Here is a 25,324-nt window from a genome sequence, read left to right as displayed (position 1 = left end):
TGTAATTCAAGATAAGATAAGATTTCGTTCGGATTTTTAACCCCGGAGGGTTAGCCACCCAGGATAACCCAAGAAAGTCAGTGCGTCATCGAGGACTGTCTAACTTATTTCCATTGGGGTCCTTAATCTTGTCCCCCAGGATGCGACCCACACCAGTCGACTAACACCCAGGTACCTATTTGCTGCTAGGTGAACAGGACAACATGTGTAAGGAAACGTGTTGAATTGTTTCCACCCGCCGGGAATCGAACCCGGGCCCTCTGTGTGTGAAGCGGGAGCTTTAGCCACCAGGCCACCGGGCCACTATAAAAAATAATTAAAATAAAAATTAAATCAACGAAGCGATACAACAAAGGATAAGAGGAAAATATTGCAGATAAGTAATTAAGTTTATTCATGTATAGACAAATACAGTTACATAGATTATCATACATAGCAGCATGTGTGTACAGAACCTGGGATAACCCAAAAAAAAATGCAACACTAAAGAGTACAACTGTATCGACAAAAGAGTGCAAATGTATAAGTAAAGAGTGCAAAAGTATACAAGTAGAGAGAGCAACTATATAAGAGTGCAACTGCATAAGTGTGCAACTGCATAAAAGTCATCTGTATAAAAGTGAAACTGTATAAGCAAAGACTGCAACTGTACAAGTAAAGAGTGAAACTGTGTAAGTAAAGAGTGAAGCTGTATAAGTAAAGAGTGCACCTGTATAAGCAAAGAGTGCAACTGTACAAGCAAAAAGGACTACTGTGTAAATAAATAGGGCTACTGTATAAATAAAGAGGGCTACTGTGTAAATAAAGAGGGCTACTGTATACGTAAAGAGGGCTACTGTATAAGTAAAGATTGCAACTGTATAAGAGTGCAACTGTATAAGTAAAGAGTGCAACTGTATAAGTAAAGAGTGCAACTGTATAAGTAAAGAGTGCAACTGTATAAGTAAAAAATGCAACTGTATAAGAGTGCAACTGTATAAGTAAAGAGTGAAACTGTATAAGTAAAGAGTGCAACTGTATAAGTAAAGAGTGCAACTGTATAAGCATAGAGTGCAACTGTATAAGCAAAGAGTGCAACTGTATAAGCAAAGAGTGCAACTGTATAAGCAAAGAGTGCAACTGTATAAGCAAAGAGTGCAACTGTATAAGCAAAAAGGACTACTGTGTAAATAAAGAGGGCTACTGTATAAGCAAAGAGAGCTACTGTATAAGTAAAGAGGGTTACTGCATAAATAAAGAGTACTACTGTATAAGAGGACTACTGTATAAGTAAAGAGAGCTACTGTATAAGTAAAGTGGGCTACTGTATAAAGAGGGCTACTGTATACGTAAAGAGGGCTACTGTATAAGTAAAGATTGCAACTGTATAAGTAAAGAGTGCAACTGTATAAGTAAAGAGTGCAACTGTATAAGTAAAGAGGACTACTGAATAAGAGTGCATCTAAGTAAAGACTGCAACTGTATAAGAGCGCAACTGTATAAGTAAAGACTGCAACTGTATAAGTAAAGAGTGCAACTGTATAAGTAAAGAGTGTAACTGTGTAAGTAAAGAGTGCAACTGTATAAGTAAAGAGTGCAACTGTATAAATAAAGAGGACTACTGTATAAGAGTTCATCTAAGTAAAGAGTGCAACTGTATAAGTAAAGAGTGCAACTGTATAAGTAAAGAGTGCAACTGTATAAGTAAAGAGTGCAACTATATAAGTAAAGAGGACTACTGTATAAGAGTGCATCTAAGTAAAGACTGCAAATGTATAAGTAAAGAGTGCAACTGTATAAGTAAAGATTGCAACTGTATAAGAGTGCAACTGTATAAGTAAAGAGTGCAACTGTATAAGTAAAGAGTGCAACTGTATAAGCAAAGAGTGCAACTGTATAAGCAAAGAGTGCAACTGTATAAGCAAAGAGTGCAACTGTATAAGCAAAGAGTGCAACTGTATAAGCAAAGAGTGCAACTGTATAAGCAAAGAGTGCAACTGTATAAGCAAAAAGGACTGTGTAAATAAAGAGGGCTACTGTATAAGCAAAGAGAGCTACTGTATAAGTAAAGAGGGCTACTGCATAAATAAAGAGGGCTACTGTATAAGAGGACTACTGTATAAGTAAAGAGAGCTACTGTATAAGTAAAGAGGGCTACTGTATAAAGAGGGCTACTGTATACGTAAAGAGGGCTACTGTATAAGATTGCAACTGTATAAGTAAAGAGTGCAACTGTATAAGTAAAGAGTGCAACTGTATAAGTAAAGAGGACTACTGAATAAGAGTGCATCTAAGTAAAGACTGCAACTGTATAAGAGCGCAACTGTATAAGTAAAGACTGCAACTGTATAAGTAAAGAGTGCAACTGTATAAGTAAAGAGTGTAACTGTATAAGTAAAGAGGACTACTGAATAAGAGTGCATCTAAGTAAAGACTGCAACTGTATAAGAGCGCAACTGTATAAGTAAAGACTGCAACTGTATAAGTAAAGAGTGCAACTGTATAAGTAAAGAGTGTAACTGTGTAAGTAAAGAGTGCAACTGTATAAGTAAAGAGTGCAACTGTATAAATAAAGAGGACTACTGTATAAGAGTTCATCTAAGTAAAGAGTGCAACTGTATAAGTAAAGAGTGCAACTGTATAAGTAAAGAGTGCAACTGTATAAGTAAAGAGTGCAACTGTATAAGTAAAGAGTGCAACTGTATAAGTAAAGAGGACTACTGTATAAGAGTGCATCTAAGTAAAGAGTGCAACTGTGTAAGTAAAGAGTGCAACTGTATAAGTAAAGAGTGCAACTGTATAAATAAAGAGGACTACTGTATAAGAGTGCATCTAAGTAAAGAGTGCAACTGTATAAGTAAAGAGTGCAACTGTATAAATAAAGAGGACTGTATAAGAGTGCATCTAAGTAAAGACTGCAACTGTATAAGAGCGCAACTGTATAGGTAAGGACTGCAACTGTATAAGTAAAGAGTGCAACTGTATAAGTAAAGAGTGCAACTGTATAAGTAAAGAGTGCAACTGTATAAGTAAAGAATGCAACTGTATAAGTAAAGAGTGCAACTGTATAAGTAAAGAGTGCAACTGTATAAGTAAAGAGTGCAACTGTATAAGTAAAGAGTGCAACTGTATAAGTAAAGAGTGCAACTGTATAAGTAAAGAGTGCAACTGTATAAGTAAAGAGTGCAACTGTATAAGTAAAGAGTGCAACTGTATAAGTAAAGAGGACTACTGTATAAGAGTGCATCTAAGTAAAGAGTACAACTGTGTAAGTAAAGAGTACAACTGTGTAAGTAAAGAGTACAACTGTGTAAGTAAAGAGTACAACTGTGTAAGTAAAGAGTACAACTGTGTAAGTAAAGAGTACAACTGTGTAAGTAAAGAGTACAACTGTGTAAGTAAAGAGTACAACTGTGTAAGTAAAGAGTACAACTGTGTAAGTAAAGAGTACAACTGTGTAAGTAAAGAGTACAACTGTGTAAGTAAAGAGTACAACTGTGTAAGTAAAGAGTACAACTGTGTAAGTAAAGAGTACAACTGTGTAAGTAAAGAGTACAACTGTGTAAGTAAAGAGTACAACTGTGTAAGTAAAGAGTACAACTGTGTAAGTAAAGAGTACAACTGTGTAAGTAAAGAGTACAACTGTGTAAGTAAAGAGTACAACTGTGTAAGTAAAGAGTACAACTGCATCTATAAAGAGTGAAAGATGATAAAACAGAAAATTACATTTAAAAAAGCCAATGGAAAAAAAGCAATTTAAAAAAAACGCAGGAAAATTAAAATGCATATATATTGACTCTAATATTTTACTTGAAAAATAATGGAAAAAACTGTCACAGTGTTAATAATGACTGAGAATAATGACGTGGAAATATTGGCTAGAAACACTGTGACCTGAGGTCACAGTGTTTGGAACTGTGACCTGAGGTCACAGGTTTGGAACTGTGACCTGAGGTCACAGGCTGGGAACTGTGACCTGAGGTCACAGGCTGGGAACTGTGACCTGAGGTCACAGGCTGGGAACTGTGACCTGAGGTCACAGGCTGGGAACTGTGAACTGAGGTCACAAGCTTGGAACTGTGACCTGAGGTCACAGGCTGGGAACTGTGAACTGAGGTCACAGGTTTAGAACTGTGAACTGAGGTCACAAGCTTGGAACTGTGACCTGAGGTCACAGGCTGGGAACTGTGAACTGAGGTCAGAGGCTTGTCACTGGCCTGAGGTCAGAAGCTGGCATTGTGACCTCAGGTCAGAGGCTTGGCACTCTGACCTCAGGTCACAGGTTTGGCACTGTGACCTCAGGTCGCGGTGGGGGGAAAAAAACTACATTTCCCTACCCTCGCCCAGTCAGGCTGAAAGGTCATCTAAGGTTACTGACGATTAAGTTTGATATTCTGATATGATCTTGTTCGTTGTACTTTTGTTGATGTTGTGATTACCTTCGGTTCTTCTCCCTCCTCCCACTTTTTTTTCTCTCCTTTCCTACCGTCCTTCTCTTCTCTTCTCCCTTCCCTCGTGTTCCTTTGCAATAACCAAGATTTGGGCAACCTTTTAATGTTCTGTCAGCTGGAACTGACATGGTTCGTGAAGCACAATTTAATGCACATTATATATATATATATATATATATATATATATATATATATATATATATATATATATATATATATATATATATATATATATATATATATATATATATATATGCTGAATAGGTAAAACTGGTCCATTAGCATGAACTCATTTAAAATTAAATCCTTTCTAAAAATTTCTCTTATATGTTTAAAGTTTTTTCATTTATGTTAATGTAAAAATTAATAATTTTGTACCAAAAGAACCTTAGAAAACTTGCCTAACCTTATTATAACAAGGGTAATTTAATTTAGTCTAATCCAACTAAATATATTTTAGATAAGTGTAAAATAATTTAATAATAAACAATGAAATATTTTTTTTTCGTTTAGAATTATTTTTGCGAAATTGTATAAACAAATTTTCGCTTGCCTTATTCGGCAAGAAGAGCTTTGCTATTTAAGCCAAAATCACAAGTTTTACCTATTCGGTACGACATACATATATGTACACACACATACATACATACACACACACACACACACACACACACACACACACACACAGGGAGTTGAAAAATAGCTCCGGGTTGTACGTGTTGCGATCATCTCATCATCAGGAGCTTCAATTTTAGCAGAAATAGAACAGGAAGTCCCAGATCAGTTCAGAGAAATGTTCTTACCTTGAATCATTTCTTATGGGAGATTCTAAAGAGAAGTTGGCAACGATGGTCGTGGAGTTTTAGTGTGTTTGTGAAAAAAAGGCAATTTTAAATCGTAGAAGGGAGAAAGGTGTGGCGATCAGAAAAAAAAAGTCTAGGCAACGTTAGATTGAAAATATTAGACAGGAGGGAGGGAGTGGATTGGATTTGCATATTTGGGAATAGATGTATCGGCAGATGGGTCTACGAAAGACAAAAAGAATAATCGAATGAACGGAAGGGAGAAGGGTAGATGGGATATTGAGGCCCTTGTAGCGAGTGAGATTATTAGGAGGCCAAAAGGAGAGATTATACCATCTGAACGGTGAGTGGGGGATGCTGAAAAACTGGAGATGGGGATGTTGTGGTGGGAAGTACAGTGCCTGTACTCTGAAGGATGGGTGGCAGATGCTGTGTTACTGAAGGATGGGTGGCAGATGCTGTGTTACTGAAGGATGGGTGGCAGATGCTGTGTTACTGAAGGATGGGTGGCAGATGCTGTGTTACTGAAGGATGGGTGGCAGATGCTGTGTTACTGAAGGATGGGTGGCAGATGCTGTGTTACTGAAGGATGGGTGGCAGATGCTGTGTTACTGAAGGATGGGTGGCAGATGCTGTGTTACTGAAGGATGGGTGGCAGATGCTGTGTTACTGAAGGATGGGTGGCAGATGCTGTGTTACTGAAGGATGGGTGGCAGATGCTGTGTTACTGAAGGATGGGTGGCAGATGCTGTGTTACTGAAGGATGGGTGGCAGATGCTGTGTTACTGAAGAATGGGTGGCAGATGCTGTGTTACTGAAGGATTGGCAGCAGATGCTGTGTTACTGAAGGATTGGCAGCAGATGCTGTGTTACTGAAGGATTGGCAGCAGATGCTGTGTTACTGAAGGATTGGCAGCAGATGCTGTGTTACTGAAGGATTGGCAGCAGATGCTGTGTTACTGAAGAATGGGTGGCAGATGCTGTGTTACTGAAGGATTGGCAGCAGATGCTGTGTTACTGAAGGATTGGCAGCAGATGCTGTGTTACTGAAGGATTGGCAGCAGATGCTGTGTTACTGAAGGATTGGCAGCAGATGCTGTGTTACTGAAGGATTGGCAGCAGATGCTGTGTTACTGAAGGATTGGTAGCAGATGCTGTGTTACTGAAGGATGGGTGGTAGATGCTGTGTTACTGAAGGATGGGTGGTAGATGCTGTGTTACTGAAGGATGGGTGGTAGATGCTGTGTTACTGAAGGATGGGTGGCAGATGCTGTGTTACTGAAGGATGGGTGGTAGATGCTGTGTTACTGAAGGATGGGTGGTAGATGCTGTGTTCCTGAAGGATGGGTGGTAGATGGTGTGTTCCTGAAGGATGGGTGGCAGATGCTGTGTTCCTGAAGGATGGGTGGCAGATGCTGTGTTCCTGAAGGATGGGTGGCAGATGCTGTGTTACTGAAGGATGGGTCGCAGATGCTGTGTTCCTGAAGGATGGGTGGCAGATGCTGTGTTCCTGAAGGATGGGTCGCAGATGCTGTGTTCCTGAAGGATGGGTCGCAGATGCTGTGTTCCTGAAGGTGGGATACATGGTGATGTTATGGTGGAGAGTAAATAACTGTGAAGAATGAGTGAGGATGTTGTAGTTACGGAGGTTATACTAATCTTGATGTCCGGTCACCTCTGACAAGACTTGACTGACAAGAAAGCTATTGAATGAAGAATGGTAAATACATTTTCTTCTATATCAAAGAGAGAGAGAGAGAGAGAGAGAGAGAAACTGGAACAGGATAGAGCAGTGTGACACTGACAGCATGCTTGGTATATCACGACCAGGCAGGAACAAGACACGTGGGAGGGATAGGCTGTGGGTCATGGGTCACGATCAGATGTTCCAGTAACCTCTCTCCTCTCGTGGGTATTTAAAGCCTGCCCGGGTAGGTCTTTTGTGTGTGTGTATGTACTCACCTATTTGTACTCACCTATTTGTGGTTGCAGGGGTCGAGTCACAGCTCCTGGCCCCGCCTCTTCGCTGATTGCTACTAGGTCCTCTCTCTCCCTGCCCCATGAGCTGTATCATACCTCGCCTTAAAACTATGTATGGTCCCTGCCTCCACATCACTTTCTAGGCTATTCCATGGCCTGACTACTCTATGACTGAAGAAATACTTCCTAACATCCCTTTGATTCATCTGAGTCTTCAACTTCCAATTGTGACCTCTTGTGTCTGTGTCCCATCTCTGGAACATCCCGTCTTTGTCCACCTCGTCTATTCCGCGCAGTATTTTATGTCGTTATCATGTCTCCCCTGACTCTCCTGGCCTCCAGTGTCGTCAGGCCGATTTCCCTCAACCTTTCTTCATGTGTGTGTGTGTGTGTGTGTGTGTGTGTGTGTGTGTGTGTGTGTGTGTGTGTGTGTGTGTGTGTGTGTGTGCGCGCGCGCGTGTGTGTGTACTCACCTATTTGTACTCACCTATTTGTGGTTGCAGGGGTCGAGTCCTAGCTCCTGGCCCCGCCTCTTCACCGGTTGCTACTAGGCCCTCTCTCTCCCCGCTCCATGAGCTTTATCAAACCTCGTCTTAAAACTGTGTATGGTTCCTGCCTCCACTACGTCATTTTCTAGGCTATTCCACTGCCTTACAACTCTATGACTGAAGAAATACTTCCTACTATCTCTCTGACTCATTTGTGTCTTCAACTTCCAATTGTGGCCTCTTGTTTCTGTGTCCCCTCCCTGGAACATCCTGTCTTTGTCCACCTTGTCGTGTGTGTGTGTGTGTGTGTGTGTGTGTGTGTGTGTGTGTGTGTGTGTGAGTCTGTGTCTGTATGTGTCTGTCTGTATGTATGTGTGTGTGTGTGTGTGTGTGTGTGTGTGTGTGTGTGTGTGTGTGTGTGTGTGTGTGTGTGTGTGTGTGTGTGTGTGTGTGTGTGTGTGTGTGTGTGTCAGCCTGTCAAACTGCCAGAAGTACTTGTATCCAAGCCTAAGCCTGGCTACTGCAACATCAATGTTGACATTGCAAATTGCTCCATAAACATACTAATCTACGTTCATGTTATAGTGAATGATAGATCATCTCGGACTTCTAACCGCATTCCTATAACATTCACTTGATTTACTAATATTATCCCTAACACTAGACACAGATATTCCAAACTTATATTCTACATTTTCCATCAAGATAGTTTCTTAGGCTAACTTATCAACTTTATAAGGAAGAAGAAACTCAGTGTGATGGAATCTATCTATATCTAGTTTCTCCAGTCAGCATCTTGCTAATCGACAAATTCAAGGTGTTTCAAAATGATAGAACCAATTTTATAGCAGTATACAGTATAAATCAGGTCCTTATTCTGAAACACCCTGTATATTGCTAATTGCTAAGGAGATTGTATTTGCTTGTGATTCTCACTCTATATATATCTCTCTTCTGCATATTCTTGTAAATATAATAATATCCGTTAGATTAAAATTTATATATGGTGCCTAATATATTAATATTTAAAATAAATAAAAATATTAAATAAAAATCATTGAAAAAACAAAAAAATTATTTTCAATCGTTAAATTTATTTTCTCGTTGCTATGGCAACTCAGTTTATTTTATAGATACTGCCATTTTTTGCCATTTATACTGCCATACTTTTTTGGCGGGGTTGAGGGGAGTTGTCATGGATACAGTTGTTACCACCGATTTTTTTTTTTTTTTGGGGGGGGGGAAGTAACGATAACCATTATTTTTATGTTGCTATGGCAACAGCCTTTTCCTACTGCTACTGTCACCACTTTTATGTTCCAATTTTCACTACCATTATCGTAATATATTGGTCACTACCATTCCCATATCATGATACACTCTCCCATTTCTCACATTGAAAAGGCCCTACCATTTCCCCCATTTTACATCACCATTTTCTCTGCCATTAATTCTACATTGTGTAAATGGCAAGCAAAACACGACCTTAAAGGCCATTTTCCTTTCGTTCTTCCACAGAATCGGCACCTGAGTCACCTGGCCAAGTACACAGTGCTTCAGATGGACTCTGAGTGAGTATAATGTGCTCTGAGTACATACGTAAGTGGTATGGGTGTTCAGAGTATATAAATGCTCCGTGGGTGTTTAAGTGTTCTCTGAGTGAGTGCAGAGGTGCTATGAGCTCTCCGAGTGAGATATGACTGCTCTGAGTGGCAATGCTCTGTTCTGAGTGGTTATATAAGTACTCCGAGTGCTCTAAACGAGTTTACAAGTGGTCTGAGTGCTCTAAACGAGTTTACAAGTGGTCTGAGTGCTCTAAACGAGTTTACAAGTGGTCTGAGTGCTCTAAACGAGTTTACAAGTGGTCTGAGTGCTCTAAAAGAGTTTACAAGTAGTCTGAGTGCTCTAAGCGAGTTTACAAGTGCTGAGTGCTCTAAAATGCTCTAAACTAGTTTATGAGTGACCTCTCAAGTGAGCTCCGTAGGAGCTTTATTGCATGATCAACTATTAGGCCTATTGTTGAAATTTTTGCCAGGGCTAGATGGGTCAGAAGCTGAAGGTTAACAATAGGGCGACCCTGGAGCTAGAGCTGAGCCCTCTTGCACTTTCTACAGCTCACACTTTACATATAACCAACACTTGGAGAAGAATTTCGGTCTCTCGTAGTTCATCAAGTCTTGGATCAAGTCTTGGATCAAGTCTTGGATCAAGTCTTGGATCAAGTCTTGGATCAAGTCCTGGATCAAGTCCTGGATCAAGTCCTGGATCAAGTCTTGGATCAAGTCTTGGATCAAGTCTTGGATCAAGTCTTGGATCAAGTCTTGGATCAAGTCTTGGATCAAGTCTTGGATCAAGTCTTGGATCAAGTCCTGGATCAAGTCCTGGATCAAGTCCTGGATCAAGTCCTGGATCAATATCAATCTATGTTGTTTTTAACGTTAAAGTTAGAAATTTTGCCAACAATAGGGCTCAAAATATCAACAAGCCATTTGGATAATTTATATGAAACTGACCCTATGGAGCTAATAATTGGTCTGACTGGATTCCCTGGTTTGTGTGTTTTTATTAGTCCATACATTTAAGGCAAAGATGGATTAGTGGAAGTAAATTGTTTGACTAATTCATAAATAACAAAAAGGCACAATACCGTGACTGGAACGATACACAAATAACCCGCACATAAAAGAGAGAAGCTTCTCTCTTTTATGTGCGGGTTATTTGTGTATTGACTAATTCATCTTTGCCTTTCAGTAGAAGTTTTATTGTTTTATTGAAATTGCTGTTAACGGTTTCGAGTTTAGAATAGGTTTCAGTATCATCAAAGATGAATTAGTCAAACAATTTACTTCCACTAATCCATCTTTACCTTACATATATGGACTAATAAAAACACACAAACCAGGGAATCCAGTCAGACCAATTATTAGCTCCATAGGATCAGCTTCATATAAATTATCCAAATGGCTTGTTGATATTTTGAGCCCTATTGTTGGCAAAATTTCTAACTTTAACGTTAAAAACAACATAGATTTAGTTGATTAATTAAGCTCCTTGACTGACTTAAATGATTTTAACATGGTTAGTTTTGATGTTACTTCCTTGTTTACGAAAGTTCCTGTTGATGATTTATTAAGTTTCTTATCTGAAGAACTCGTTAATTATGATTTACCATTGCCAGTTCCTACTATCATTAAACTTATTAAACTTTGCATTGTTGATGCAAAATTTGTATTTAATGATAAGTTTTACACTCAGAAGTTTGGTATGGCAAAGGGAAATCCTCTTTCACCTGTTCTTAGTAACCTATACATGGAATTTTTTGAAACAAGGCTGCTTAACACAATCCTCCCTAATAGAGCTAAATGGTTCAGATATGTTGATGATATTTTGTGTCTTATGCCCAAAAATGTAGATATGCACCATTTCATTGGCAAATTAAATAGCTTAGCCCATTCTATAAATTTTACTGTTGAATTTGAAGAAAATAACTCATTGCCTTTTCTAGATGTTTTAATTATTAAGGGTAATAATGAATTCAAATTTAAAATTTACAGAAAACCTACAAATAGCTGTTCCTATGTCCACTATTATTCTTCCCATCAAGACAGAGTTAAACTTTCTGTTTTCTCATCAATGTTTTTGAGAGCTTTACGAATTTGTAGTCCAGAGTTCATAGATGAGGAAAAATCCAAAATTTATGAAATAGGTAATGATTTGAAATACCCAAGAAATGTAATTGATAAATCTTTTAAAATTGCTAGAAATACTTTCTACAATCCAAAAAGGGACAACCAGCCTTATTCAACTAAAAATATGTTGGTTCTCTCTTACCATGAAAACTTGGTTGATATGCCTTCTCTTCTTAAGACTTTTAATATTAAAGTTGTATTAAAAAATCTTGATACAGTAAAAAAACTTTTGATAAATAATTCCCCCCAAAATGCTGATGGATGTGTCTATAAGATTCCTTGTAAAATTTACGATAAAGTTTATTACGGTCAAACTGGTAAAAATCTCGAGCTAAGATTAAAACATAAATATAGCATTAGAACTGGACAAGATTCCAATGCTCTATTTATTCATGTAAGAGATTTTAACCATCCAATTGATTTTCAAAATGTTGAGAAAGTAGTATCAAGCAAGTCCATGGTCGACAGGAATATAATTGAATCTTGTTTCATAAAAAGCAGTTTTGACAATAATATGAATATTTCCTTTGGTTTATATAAATTAGATCCGTTTATAATTAATAGAATTTGGGAAGAATTTAATAATACATTGGACAAATAATATTTTAAATTTCTTATTCCTTGGGTAGAATAGTTTGTTGGTGGGTTGTATTAAGGACCTGTCTAGTTCGGCCGGCGGGTCTGCTGTCTCGCGTCAGGTGTTTCTTTGTTGTGGGATCTGATAGTGATGTGTGGGCTACCCCTTTATATACCTTCCTTTGATGTTTTACTTTCATTGTTCCTTGATAATGTGAGTAGTCACGAAAGCGCTTGGAATTTCTCTATTCTTTCACAGTGGTTGTTTTGCATATTCTGAAATCACCTGTTTACTGTGATCTTATTGCATATATATATATATATATATATATATATATATATATATATATATATATATATATATATATATATATATATATATATAAAAGGCACAATACCGTGACTGGAACGATACACAAATAACCCGCACATAGAAGAGAGAAGCTTACGACGACGTTTCGGTCCGACTTGGACCATTTATATATACAATCTCTCTCTCTTTTTCTCTATCTATCTATATTTCTATCTGTCTCTCATACACATCAGTAACATGCCAGCAAATAGCGTGATTATCTAAATAATCGAGGTAATTATTAAAATGAGCTTAAGCTGCTCTTATTACTGTAAATTCTGAGACTGCACATAACGCCGTCTTAAAGACGTATTAGTGATAACGTATCTTCTCTGCCTCTAATACCTCATTAGTATAAATTAGAGAGAGAGAGAGAGAGAGAGAGAGAGAGAGAGAGAGAGAGAGAGAGAGAGAGAGAGAGAGAGAGAGAGAGAGAGAGAGAGAGAGAGAGAGAGATTGTACTTAAAAGAATATTCATTTTCGACGTAAATTATATTTACTGTATTTTCTTATTCTTTTTTTTTAAATATTCCTCTAAGCTAGCCAAGCATTCTTACCTCTCTGTAAATCAAGACAATGTACTGCGGCTTAGGCCTACCCAACATCTGGGTCAGCCTAAACTGTCGCCAGGCAAGTACAAGTATGTACTCTCAGATATGGTTTAGAAAGACACGTAAGCAAACACTATGATCAAGGTCCCAGGACCGAAACGTTTTCTAATAAATATGTTATAGTGTTTGCTTACGTGTCTTTCTAAACCAACTTGTCGGTATTTATTACCAAGGTTTATACCACTCTCAGATATATAATAAATCTACGTTGCTCTATTTTAATGTAGGAGTGAATTTAGATACGTCAAGTCCAAGTTTATCTCACTGATTCACCAGTCCTCTACAAATATTGTTTTAATTATCCCACTCTGTGGTAATTTCTATATCCTAATAGACTATGGTCAGAGATGATCATTCCCAGATAATACTAACGCCATCTATTTTGAGATAATCATTCCCGGATAATACTAACGCCATCTCTTCTGGGACGGAACCTTAAGTGTTGCTGCAGCTGATGAGACTCTGGGTGACATACTTGGTGTCTTCATTACCTGGCATACTGAAGTTCCCAGGTTCTGGCTGACAGATTTCAGCACTTTGTAAGATAGGGAACCATGCTGTGTGATGGAATATGACAGGGAACCATGCTGTGTGATGGAATATGACAGGGAACCATGCTGTGTGATAGAATATGACAGGGAACCATGCTGTGTGATAGAATATGACAGGGAACCATGCTGTGTGATGGAATATGACAGGGAACCATGCTGTGTGATGGAATATGACAGGGAACCATGCTGTGTGATAGAATATGACAGGGAACCATGCTGTGTGATAGAATATGACAGGGAACCATGCTGTGTGATAGAATATGACAGGGAACCATGCTGTGTGATAGAATATGACAGGGAACCATGCTGTGTGATAGAATATGACAGGGAACCATGCTGTGTGATAGAATATGACAGGGAACCATGCTGTGTGATGGAATATGACAGGGAACCATGCTGTGTGATAGAATATGACAGGGAACCATGCTGTGTGATAGAATATGACAGGGAACCATGCTGTGTGATAGAATATGACAGGGAACCATGCTGTGTGATAGAATATGACAGGGAACCATGCTGTGTGATAGAATATGACAGGGAACCATGCTGTGTGATAGAATATGACAGGGAACCATGCTGTGTGATAGAATATGACAGGGAACCATGCTGTGTGATGGAATATGACAGGGAACCATGCTGTGTGATAGAATATGACAGGGAACCATGCTGTGCGATGGAATATGACAGGGAACCATGCTGTGTGATGGAATATGACAGGGAACCATGCTGTGTGATGGAATATGACAGGGAACCATGCTGTGTGATGGAATATGACAGGGAACCATGCTGTGTGATAGAATATGACAGGGAACCATGCTGTGTGATGGAATATGACAGGGAACCATGCTGTGTGATAGAATATGACAGGGAACCATGCTGTGCGATAGAATATGACAGGGAACCATGCTGTGCGATATAAAAAGACAGGGAATCGCATCCTGTATAATGTAATATGACAGAGAAACACAGCTTTTGTTCATTCTATGTAACTATCCTTTAGCATAGGGCAGCAGCACACTACTGATCCTTAAATTTTCGCTAAGCTGGAGTACATTCTGTCGTGACTTCACCCTCCCCTCACTCTATCACCTGACATCACACACCCTCCCTCCAGAGTCTGACAACACTCCTTCCCTCCTGCAGGCATGTGGAGTCAGTGACACCGTTCCCGTCTCAGGAGGGCCACCCTGAGCTACAACACGTGGCCTGGGTGCCAGGAGGTGCAGCTTCCCTTGTTATGGTCTACGAGAACGACATTTACATCAAGGAATCTCCCACGTCGCCCGTGGTGTCGCGTCTCACGACGACTGGCCAGCCCCATGTTGTTTTTAACGGCGTTACAGATTATCTGTACAGAGGTAATCTTTCTCTAACACCTTTCTCTTCCTCCTCCTCCTCCTCTTCCTATCGTTTCTTCCTCTTCCTTTTCATACTTATTCAGTATCGTTTCCCTTCTTTATGAAGACTTACTTATTTTTTGTATCAAATATATGAACATTTCAGCTCAATCCATAATCTTTATCTCACAAATATCAATATCTCACTCAAGTCAATTTTGAATCTGTTCCCCAACAATCTCATGCTATTTTTAATGAGATTTCAGACTAATCTCGCTAGTTTCAGGCTAGTCTTAAAGTAATGTCAAAGTAATTCCAGACTTATTTTACACTAGTCTCACGTTATTAAAATAATGTCAACATTAATCTCAAAATGGTCTTTAATCTCACTATTTCCACGGTAGATTAAAACTAATCTCAAGGTATTTTCAAAGTTATATCATTAGTATCAAACTAATCTCACTAGTTCCACACTTATCTGACACAAATCTTACGCTAGTCTTACAATAATTTCACACTAGATTCAAACTAATCTCACACTAGCCTTACACCTCACACTTATCTAACAAATCTAACGCAAAACTTTTTCTTACGCTAATCTCACTCGACACACACTAATCTCACACTAGACTCGCTAATTTCACAACAAATTAATAATCTCGCTAATCTAAAACTACGCTTTCACTAATCTTACACTGTTTTCACGCTTTACTAATCTCAACCGTCTTTCACACTAGTCTCACTAGGCTTATAACAGCTTCGTCTTAAACTAATCTCACTTTAATTTTCAAATAATTTGATACTAATCTTGCACTGGGCTCACTCTTACACTGAATTCACTCTAAATTTTATACTGACTCACTAATTTCGAACTCTAATCTCACACTAATATTACACTGGGCTTACTCTAATCTCAGACCACTCACATTAGTTACACCACTAAGTTTACAGTAATCTCACACTAATCTCACACCAGTCTCACTAATCTCACACTAATTTTACACTGGGCTCACTCTAATCTTAGACTACTAACACTAGTTTCACAGTAATCTCACAAATTTTACAGGACTCGCACACTAATTTTTACACTGGGCTCAGTTTAATCTCAGCCCACTCACAAAAGTTTCACCAATCTTACTTATTTTGCAGTAATCTTACATTAATCTCATTGATTTTACAGTAATCTCACTAATATGACATTAATTTTACAGTGGGCTCACTAATCTCACACCACTCACATTCGCTTCACTAATCTCACCAATTTTACAGTAATCTCACTAATCTCACTAATCTCACATTAATCTCACTAATCTCACATTAATCTCACATTAATCTCACTAATCTCACAGTAATCTCACTAATCTCACAGTAATCTCACTAATCTCAGAGTAATCTCACTAATCTCACAGTAATCTCACTAATCTCGCTATTCACCAGAGTACATCTTGCACTCCGTGTCTGCTGTGTGGGCAAGCAGTGACGGTACGCGACTATGTTACGCCACTTTCAACGACTCCGGCGTACGAGAGGCCAGGATCCCTATCTACACTGACAAATACGCCACCTATAACCCCATCAGATACCCGAAGGTGCGTATGAAGGGGAAAGGGGCAGGGGTGCCTGTAAACGGGGAAAATAGGTGCGTATATGGGGTGAAGGTGGAGGCAGTTGTGCGTATGGAGGGGTGAGCCCACGTGCGTGTTAGATGGGACTGGAGACGAATATTTTTGTGGCTTGACGTGCTGTTGGAGTGTGAGCAAAGTAACATTTATGAAGGGATTCAGGGAAACCGATTAGCCGGACTTGAGTCCTGGAGGTGGAAGGTACGCCAGAGAGTCAGTGAGAGGTACGATAGAGTCAGTGAGAGGTACGCCACAGATAGCGAGAGGTACGCCAGAGATAGCGAGAGGTACGCCAGAGTCAGCGAGAGGTACGCCAGAGAGTCAGTGAGAGATACGCCAGAGAGTCAGTGAGAGGTACGCCGGAGAGTCAGTGAGAGGTACGCCGGAGAGTCAGTGAGAGGTACGCCGGAGAGTCAGTAAGGGTAGTGGGGAGTGCTAAAGGGAAAACTGTAATAAAAGTTGGTTTAATAAAGCAGAAAGTCAAAAAGTTCGTGTCAAAGGTGGTGCTGTCAGCGAGGTCAGAAAAAGTAAAGGTGTCAGAGCGGTGACGGCGCTGCTCGCTGATAGACAGGAAACAGATGAACTTACAAAGGATCTTAATAGTTTTCACAGAGCGTTGCTGAGAGTTTCTCTGTGAGATAGCCATGAGCGAGACGTGTGTCCGAAATGTAGAGGCGAGAGAGTAGTCTCCCAAACACGACATTAATAAGATCAGAAACCCAAACAAGGTTTGACAGAATGCAATCTATTATGGATAAATCAGACCATCGTTGCTGCCAACAGTTGCGAACTTGTCTTAGAGATTGCTGCAAAACAGTCTGAGGATGGAATGCCCCTGTATGAAATAACATGGACACCTGACCGCGATGCAGAGTCGTCCTGCTCGTTGCTCCGAACATTCACAAATCCAGGGACCCAGCGGGACCTAACGGTACCCCGTGACCTGGTGGCTAAAGTTCTCGCTTCACACGGTGAGCGTCAGGGTTCTATTCCAAGCGAGGGTGGAATAGAACCCGGACGGATGTGTTTCCTTACACCGGTTGTCTATGTTCACCTATCAGTAAAATAGGTACCTGGGTGTTAGTCGATTGGTGTGGGTCGCATCCTCGGACAAAACTGACCTAATTTGCCCTAAATGCTCAGCATAACAAGCAGCTTTCTATATAGTAGTATGTCATTGATGTCAGGTATGGTCTGTATACCTTGTACATGTACTGGTAAGAAATAAAGATATTATATCTTTGATTATACTGGAAATGCGGCTCAACCAGAGTTGTATACGAAGAACGAGGGGATGAGGATAATGTTTTTTTTACAGCCTGCAATGTAGTAAAGTCTGAAACTACTGTGAATGTTGAGGTAGGCAGGGATGCAACATGTATAGCGCTGGCCTGGAATTCTGCAACTCACTTGCCGCGAATTCAATCCCACCCGTACCATGGTTTATGTATAGCAGCCATGAGAACTGCATACAACTCAACAGTGAAAATGCTAGCTAAGACTAAATAACCTCGTATAACTGTCCGGAGAATCTACTGCAAACTCGACACCTACAGAGGATTTAGAACCATCAGTGTGCATTGCAACGGCTGCGAATGAGATCGTAAGTGGTTAAGAAAAGGGGAATGGGAAGCACACGGAAATGAGGAAGATCAGCCACGAATCGTCGGAACTACCCAAGAGAGAAGAGAAAAGTTAGATGCTGGACGGACATATAAAGGAGGTAAATGAAGAGAAGGGAAGAGTGAATACGAAGAGCAAAGGGACGTAGAAAAGGGGTGGCGATCTAATGAACCTCTGGTGACGCTGAAGGATCGTGAAGATCATCAGAGCGGACAAAATATCGGACACAATGGGCAACACGCCCGTCTTGCAAGGATGGAACATTCGCCTATGCATATCAGACTGGTAGTTATACTACTCACTAGTAATTATACCACTCACTGGTAGTTATACCACTACTTGTAGTTATACCACTACTTGTAGTTATACCACTACTTGTAGTTATACCACTACTTGTAGTTATACCACTACTTGTAGTTATACCACTACTTGTAGTTATACCACTACTTGTAGTTATACCACTACTTGTAGTTATACCTCTACTTGTAGTTATACCTCTACTTGTAGTTATACCACTACTTGTAGTTATACCACTACTGGTAGTTATACTACTCATTGGTAATTATACCACTACTTGTAGTTATACCACTACTTGTAGTTATACCACTACTTGTAGTTATACCACTACTTGTAGTTATACCACTCACTGGTAGTTATACCACACGAAGGCAGTTATACCACTCATTGCTAGCTATAACTCACTGCTAGTTATACTACTCACTGCTAGCTAAAACACTACTAGTTATGCCACTCAGTGCTAGCTATAACTCACTGCTAGTTATAAACCACTCATTGATAGCTATAAACCACTCACTGCTAGATATACCACTCTCAGCTAGGTATAAATACTCGCTGCTAGTTATAACACTACTAATCACAGTGTCTGTTGCTTTGCCTATGACTGTCTGAATCTACGGATTTTTTGGGGGTTCCTTCAATGCCAACCACTTAAAAGTTGTTTGAAACTGACGCAAGATTTTGTAACCAGAGATATGTGTGTTGTATTATCATGTACTTGTATGTTTAGAATTGTTAGTTTGCCTGTTGTATTGACAAGACCTGTGAAGAAGTGACAAACACTGGATAACAGGTTTGTAACTAGTCAACGTTTCGGTCTGTGTAGGTTTTATCTCTGCAAGTCATTGACTGTTATACACAGAGCGAAACGTTGTGCCAATAAAGCTTGCTGTGTAGTTATTATAGTGTGGAACAAGTACGTATTCTGACAGCTCTCTTACAAATCTCTCCACATGGTGCATCTTTTGTAAATGCAATTGAAATGGATCATCCAAATCCGAGAAACCAGTGGAATGACCTTCATGATATGACCTATTCAATTTTGGATGAACTTATTCAATCACATTTATAAAAAAAATCTCACTTTATACAGGAGCAATAAAAACCAAAAAGGCACAATACCGTGACTGGAACAATACACACAACCCGCACTTAAATAGTCCAAGTCGGAAGGTAAGCTTCTCTCTCCTATGTGCGGGTTGTGCTTTTATACAGCTTTATAAGAACCCACTTCATATACAACTATATTAAAGAGACCGTCGAATTTGATCAAAGCTCTCTGTAGTTACTTTAGTATTTAAACCTTACCGTCTTTGTATGTGTGTTCTCTCTTCAGGTAGACACTGCCAACCCGACGGCGACGCTATGGGTGGTGGAGCTGGACCACTCTTCCCCACCTTCTCCACAAGACCTCAAGCCTCCCACGAGAGTCAAAGACCAGTCAGTGGATGTGTGGTTTGTCTTCTTCCCACACCAACTGTCTCGTTGTTGTGATCGTGGTGTTGTGAGTGTTTTAGTTGTGGTTGTGGCGGTGTGTTGCGGCTGATGCCGAGACGGTCAGCCAGCTAGACACCTCAGCCATGAAGCGAGTCAGGAAGCCAGCCAGGCAGACGGGAACCACCCAGATGGCTAACTTATGACTATCCCGGCAGCTGGAATATTAGCTAATTGTAGTTTTCTAGATATGAAGGAGGGAAAGTAAATTAGATCTGTAAATGATGCCTAGTAACTAGTTTAGGCTGCTGCCCCCCTCTCCCTCGCTCTTAGCTAACCAGCTTTCTAGTCATCCCTTCTAGGTCCTCATCTAGTCAGCGCCTAGGTAGGCAGTAAACTGTTAGCTAATTCGATTTCTAGTTAAGCATACCCTTAGCAAAACTCCACTTTTACCAGTTTTCTAGTTAAATAGCCTTTTAAATAGCAACCTCTCCAGCTAGACAAACCCATAGGAAGCCAGAAAAAACTAGCTAGACCTTTAGCTAACCATCCCTTAGCTAACATGCCCCTTATTAAACTTGCCCACATTTAACAAGTCCCTTAGCTAGCCAAATGTAGAACTAACCTTTTCTCTAGTTAAATTTAAACCTAACTAACTACCCCTCCGTCTAACCATAAGGCAAACTAGCCCTGCAGTTAACTTAAATGTCTAACTAGCCATTCAGTCACTCCACTTATGTGATTACTATCCACCTGTCCAAGTCCATAAAGAATAGACAACACCTTTGGGGATAGGTGGAAATCAGGTATGAACCGAGGAAAGGGGAAGGTAGCTCCATTTCCTCGGATCAAGAGCCCTTCAGCTGAAGAAATGCTGGAAGAAAATACATTTCCACCAATTTTGGCTATCTCCCCCCCCTTTTCCTCTAATTATTTTTCCCCTCCTCCCTGTTCTTTTCTCTCTCCTTTTCCCATTCCACTTTTCCCCTTTCTGATGGACAAACATATTTACTACCTGTCCCTTAAGTAATTTCATTTTTGCCCTCTAATAAAAGTGTAATAAAGGGTTAGAAGGAGACGGTGACCAGTGCTTCTGTATGCCTTTAAATGACTACCTTTAAATTACCCTTCCCTTGTCCTTCACCTCCCCCTTGCTTTGTGGTGGTTTGTTGTTGAGAGAGAGAGAGAGAGAGAGAGAGAGAGAGAGAGAGAGAGTGGAGGCTGGAGTGGGTGTGAGGTCAGTGTAGCTGTGATAAGGTGCTGAGGGTATTCTTGGCCGCCCACAGGGACCACTACTTCACGGGCGTGGCGTGGGTGGAGGCTGACACCGTGGCTGTGGTGTGGAGAAACCGAGCTCAGAACGTTAGTGTTGTCACCGCCTGCACCGCCCCTATGTGGTTCTGTGATGAGGTGAGTACCAAGGAGGTGGGGGTGTACTCTCACAGCAGTGTGAGAGCATGAGTACATGTGCTCCTTGCTGCTAGGAGGTACGTCCCCTGGTGGTAGTAACAAGTGAACAAGCGCAGCACACGCGAGTGCGCGTGCTGCGCACACAAACACACACACACATACACACACACACTATACTAGCATCAGCTTGCAATAATTTGCAGTAGTAAAAACAAAAAAAATAGTATCTGTACAACCACCACCACTACCAGCATTCTCTCTACCACCACTACCAGCATTCTCTCTACCACTACTTCTCCACTTTCTTCCTTTCTTCGTCCCATCCCTGTCCTCCTCTCCTATATATACTAGCTCTCTCACCTTCTTGTGTTGGTGTGACTTGTAAATGGTTCAAGTCGGACCAAAACGTCGTCATAATCTTCTCTCTTCCATGTGTAGGTTGTGACTAGCAATACTAGTTCTAGCAACTTTAATCACCTGTCTCCACAACTCAGTAGATGCCGCTGACTACAAATCAGTTTAACTGAAACTTCTTAATAATCGTGACTCCTCTGAATCACTAAGGCATAACAAAGTCTTGAAAAGCTTACACCAGGGAGAGAAAAACTATTTCAACTTCTAGCAACTCCTAAACTAGCTAGAATGTATGGTCTAAGACCCGTAGAAGTGGTATTCTAGACTGATTTCCTTTGATTTCTAGTTGAATACGTTTCTAAACTCTTCGGCGCTGTGTGTCCATATAGACTGCATGTACCGAGCGCCAACAGCCTCACTGATCAGTGCATCAGCCAGGAGACCTGGTCTGACACGTGACCACGGGGGCGTTGAGTCCTGAAATCGACGTCAGTATATTGATGGAACTGCCACCTACGATCCTCTCGTCTATCATTACTGCATCCCTCTCCTGTTGGCCTGTGTGCTCTTACTGAATCTCTCCCTGAATTCCCCCTTCCCTCTCGGTGCATCCTTCCCTTTCAGTTCCCTTTCCTTTCAGTTCACCCTCCCCTTTCCGTTTACCCTGCTCTGCCACCTTGATATACCACAGTCTGTGTATGCCCCTCCCTCCTTCCATCAACGAAGTCTCATATCTCTCCTCTTTAGCGCATATTCAATGCTACTTCTCTATACATTGATAAAGATAAGCCAGATGCTGGTACTGGGTACGTGACCGTATTGACTGAGTGACGTGGGACTGCTCACAGGACAGTCATCACAACAGACCTTAGATGCGATCACTGCTGCTATCATCCGGGTTTCGTCCTTCACCCTGTTCCCCTTGGTCACAGTTTTGGACTCAGTGCCTTTCAGGCAATTCAGGGTTTTAATTCCACTCATCCCGGTGTTCAGAGCACTCAGCCTACTGTGTAGGCGACAAGTTTCAATAACTGAACCACAGTATATTGTACTGATTGACGCAATACCATCTCCATGACTGTGGGTTGAGGGGTTACACCTGTCGCAAAATTGCGACACCTTACGTCCCCCCCCCTTTAATACTGATTGTTTACATGTATTCATAGATCGAACTCTTCTCTTACACCATCTGTATTTCCTTCGATACTCACCTAATCCACTACATGACTTTTCTCTGACAAAAAAATTTAAAAATTTTACCTAAAATTACGACATTTCTAGTAAAAATACATTTATGTAGAAGAAAATAGGCTATATGTATATATATATATATATATATATATATATATATATATATATATCAATAACAACACTGCGATTAGCCAAGGAGTCGAACCCATGCTGGTTTGGCCCGCCTCATGGTGAGCGAAAACTCGTGAGGTTCTAGTTCACGGAACCACACAATCCTCTTTCCCTACATATAAACTTTTCCTAGCTTTTAACGCGATTATTATTACTTAAAAAATAATTTCTTCTCTGCTTTGCAGCTTTTCGTAGAAGAGAGTGGGCCACAGCGGTGGGCCACGGTAGAGGAGACGCCACTCTTCGCCCTCAATGGCACGGTCTTTGTGGGTATCGCTCCTCTCCTGGACAGCACTTCGGGCACCTACCCTCACATCCACCAGGGCAGCACTGAAGCCAGGCACACCATACCTGTCACTTTTGGCTCATACAGTGTGTTCTCTATTGTTGGATGGGATACACAGAACCATCACGTGTAAGTGTGTGTGTGTGTCATATATATATATATATATATATATATATATATATATATATATATATATATATATATATATATATATATATATATATATATATATATATATTCTTCCTTGAAGCCTTTTTATCCACTTCTCCGAGGCTATGGGTCCCACAATTTACACCAGAGGTGGACCCCATCCTATAATATATATATATATATATATATATATATATATATATATATATATATATATATAATATATAGGGAGGTACCACCTCTAGAACTGTTATAGGGACCCTCGTCCTCAGAGAAAAGAATAAACTTGCTTCAGGGAAAACTCAAGGTTCTCCCTGAAGCTGTTTGAGAATTTTCTCCTACCACCCCCTATATTTTATATATATTTTATTTAAAGACAAAATGCATTGACAAAACATTCACAAAAATACGATAGAATGTAAAACAACATAGGTAACTCAAAGCTACATCTCGAATACTTCGTCCAGCTGCCCGGCGGTGGGCCGCATGCCCAGAATGCTGCAGGCATTTCCTCTCTGGATCGCAAAACTGAGTCTCTGAAAGAGGAAGCTGGTCGCCCTGTGGTCCTTTGTTTCTATGATGAGCTTCTCACCCAGCTCTATTAGGAACTTTAGAGCACACTTGCCCCATGCTCCAAGTGTCTCCGACCCTATTCGGATGAAGTTATAGCAAGGGGAAAGGTCTTCATATTTGCGGATCTTCTGGGTCTCCCTGTGGCTGGCAGCTCCACCCCCTTCCACTACGGAGTATGGCAAGTAGGTGTCTGCCAATGTGGCGGCGCATGTGTAGTCCCAGGCAATCTGCTTTCCATCCTTCCAAGGTAGCATAGTGGCTCCATTAGGACGCTTTTGACTTCCATCAGACCTCTGCACTTGGGGTTCCCGTTGAGCTGGGCACTGGGCTGTGGCGAGGCTTCTCTTTATGATGTCACTGACCTCCTCATGCCTGGCATACTTCCCTTCTGCTGTGTGACACACGAGACCATGAAGTCCGAATTGATCAGCTGTCGCCCTGCCGCAAATACACCTATGTTCGGTGAGGATGGGGACGGCTAGGCGAAGAGCAACACCAATCCGAATGGCCTGTGGGTCTAGTCGAGTGCCCAAGGAGGAATTGGGAACAGCTAACAGGAAATCTCCTGAGTGTGGTGCCTTCACTGCCAGGAGACGAGCTTTGTCCTTTCCTGAGGCGTTGGAGAGCACTGTGTTGGCGATTTTTTCCATGATCGGTTTGTCCCAGTGGGACTGTTTGTGTTCTTTGGGAGGAGCTGGTCTACTGGAGGAATCTGTAAGGGTGTCCCACCGAATCGCTGCTTCAGTAAACCTGGGGTCTTGGGCTCCTACCACGTCTCTCAAGCGTTCGGGAACAATCTTCTTGACTAATGCGCTGGAAGCCAAACACGAAGACAGAAAAGCAGGTAAAGCAACATGCGTTGCTTTGCGTACCCCTATACCTCCCAGTCGTACTGGGAGGGTTGCCTGATCCCATTGATCCTCTAGTGACAAGTTCAGTGCCTTCTTAAGGGTTGACCTCACGTGTGCGTCATATTCGTGGAGTGTTGGGTTGTCAAAAGAGGGTGCACACCTCAGGAAGTGAGTGAGTCTTGGAATAGTAAGACACCTTGTGAGGAGATACAGAGCATCATGGGCATCAAGATTGCTTATTCTCTCCTCCATTCTCATCAGGTCATTCAATTTGTCCTTGAGGACTGTGTCGATGGCCTGGTGACCCAGCGGTGCTCCCAGGAGGGTACTGTTGGACGGAGTGGTAGTAGAGACTTCTGGGAGGATTCTTCGCACAGCATTGATTATTTCCTGGTTCGCTGTGATGATTTCACACTTGGAGGGATTGAGGATGAGTCCCAAGTCTTCTCCCTGTGTTTTCACCAGTTGTAGGTCCCCTACCAGGGACTCTTCAGTACCTGCCAGAGTGCCATCATCCAGGTACCAGATGTTGAGCTCACTGCATA

General features: G+C 40.9%; 1 protein-coding gene across 1 annotated transcript in view; it reads left to right on the top strand.

Moving 5' to 3' along the window:
- Window positions 1-25,324, top strand: part of LOC128702651 (A-type potassium channel modulatory protein DPP6) — a 186,674-nt gene that overhangs the window by 147,246 nt on the left and 14,104 nt on the right. Inside the window, exons 5-10 of the mRNA XM_070101798.1 lie at window positions 9,220-9,272; window positions 14,624-14,838; window positions 16,255-16,406; window positions 19,696-19,814; window positions 21,080-21,203; window positions 23,105-23,334. Coding sequence (XP_069957899.1) covers window positions 9,220-9,272; window positions 14,624-14,838; window positions 16,255-16,406; window positions 19,696-19,814; window positions 21,080-21,203; window positions 23,105-23,334 — 893 coding nt within the window. The remainder of the gene's footprint in view (window positions 1-9,219; window positions 9,273-14,623; window positions 14,839-16,254; window positions 16,407-19,695; window positions 19,815-21,079; window positions 21,204-23,104; window positions 23,335-25,324) is intronic.

The sequence above is a fragment of the Cherax quadricarinatus genome, chromosome 79 (genome assembly GCF_038502225.1).
Source record: "Cherax quadricarinatus isolate ZL_2023a chromosome 79, ASM3850222v1, whole genome shotgun sequence".
NCBI classification, from domain to species: domain Eukaryota; kingdom Metazoa; phylum Arthropoda; class Malacostraca; order Decapoda; family Parastacidae; genus Cherax; species Cherax quadricarinatus.
This window is presented reverse-complemented; position numbering and strand designations above follow the sequence as displayed.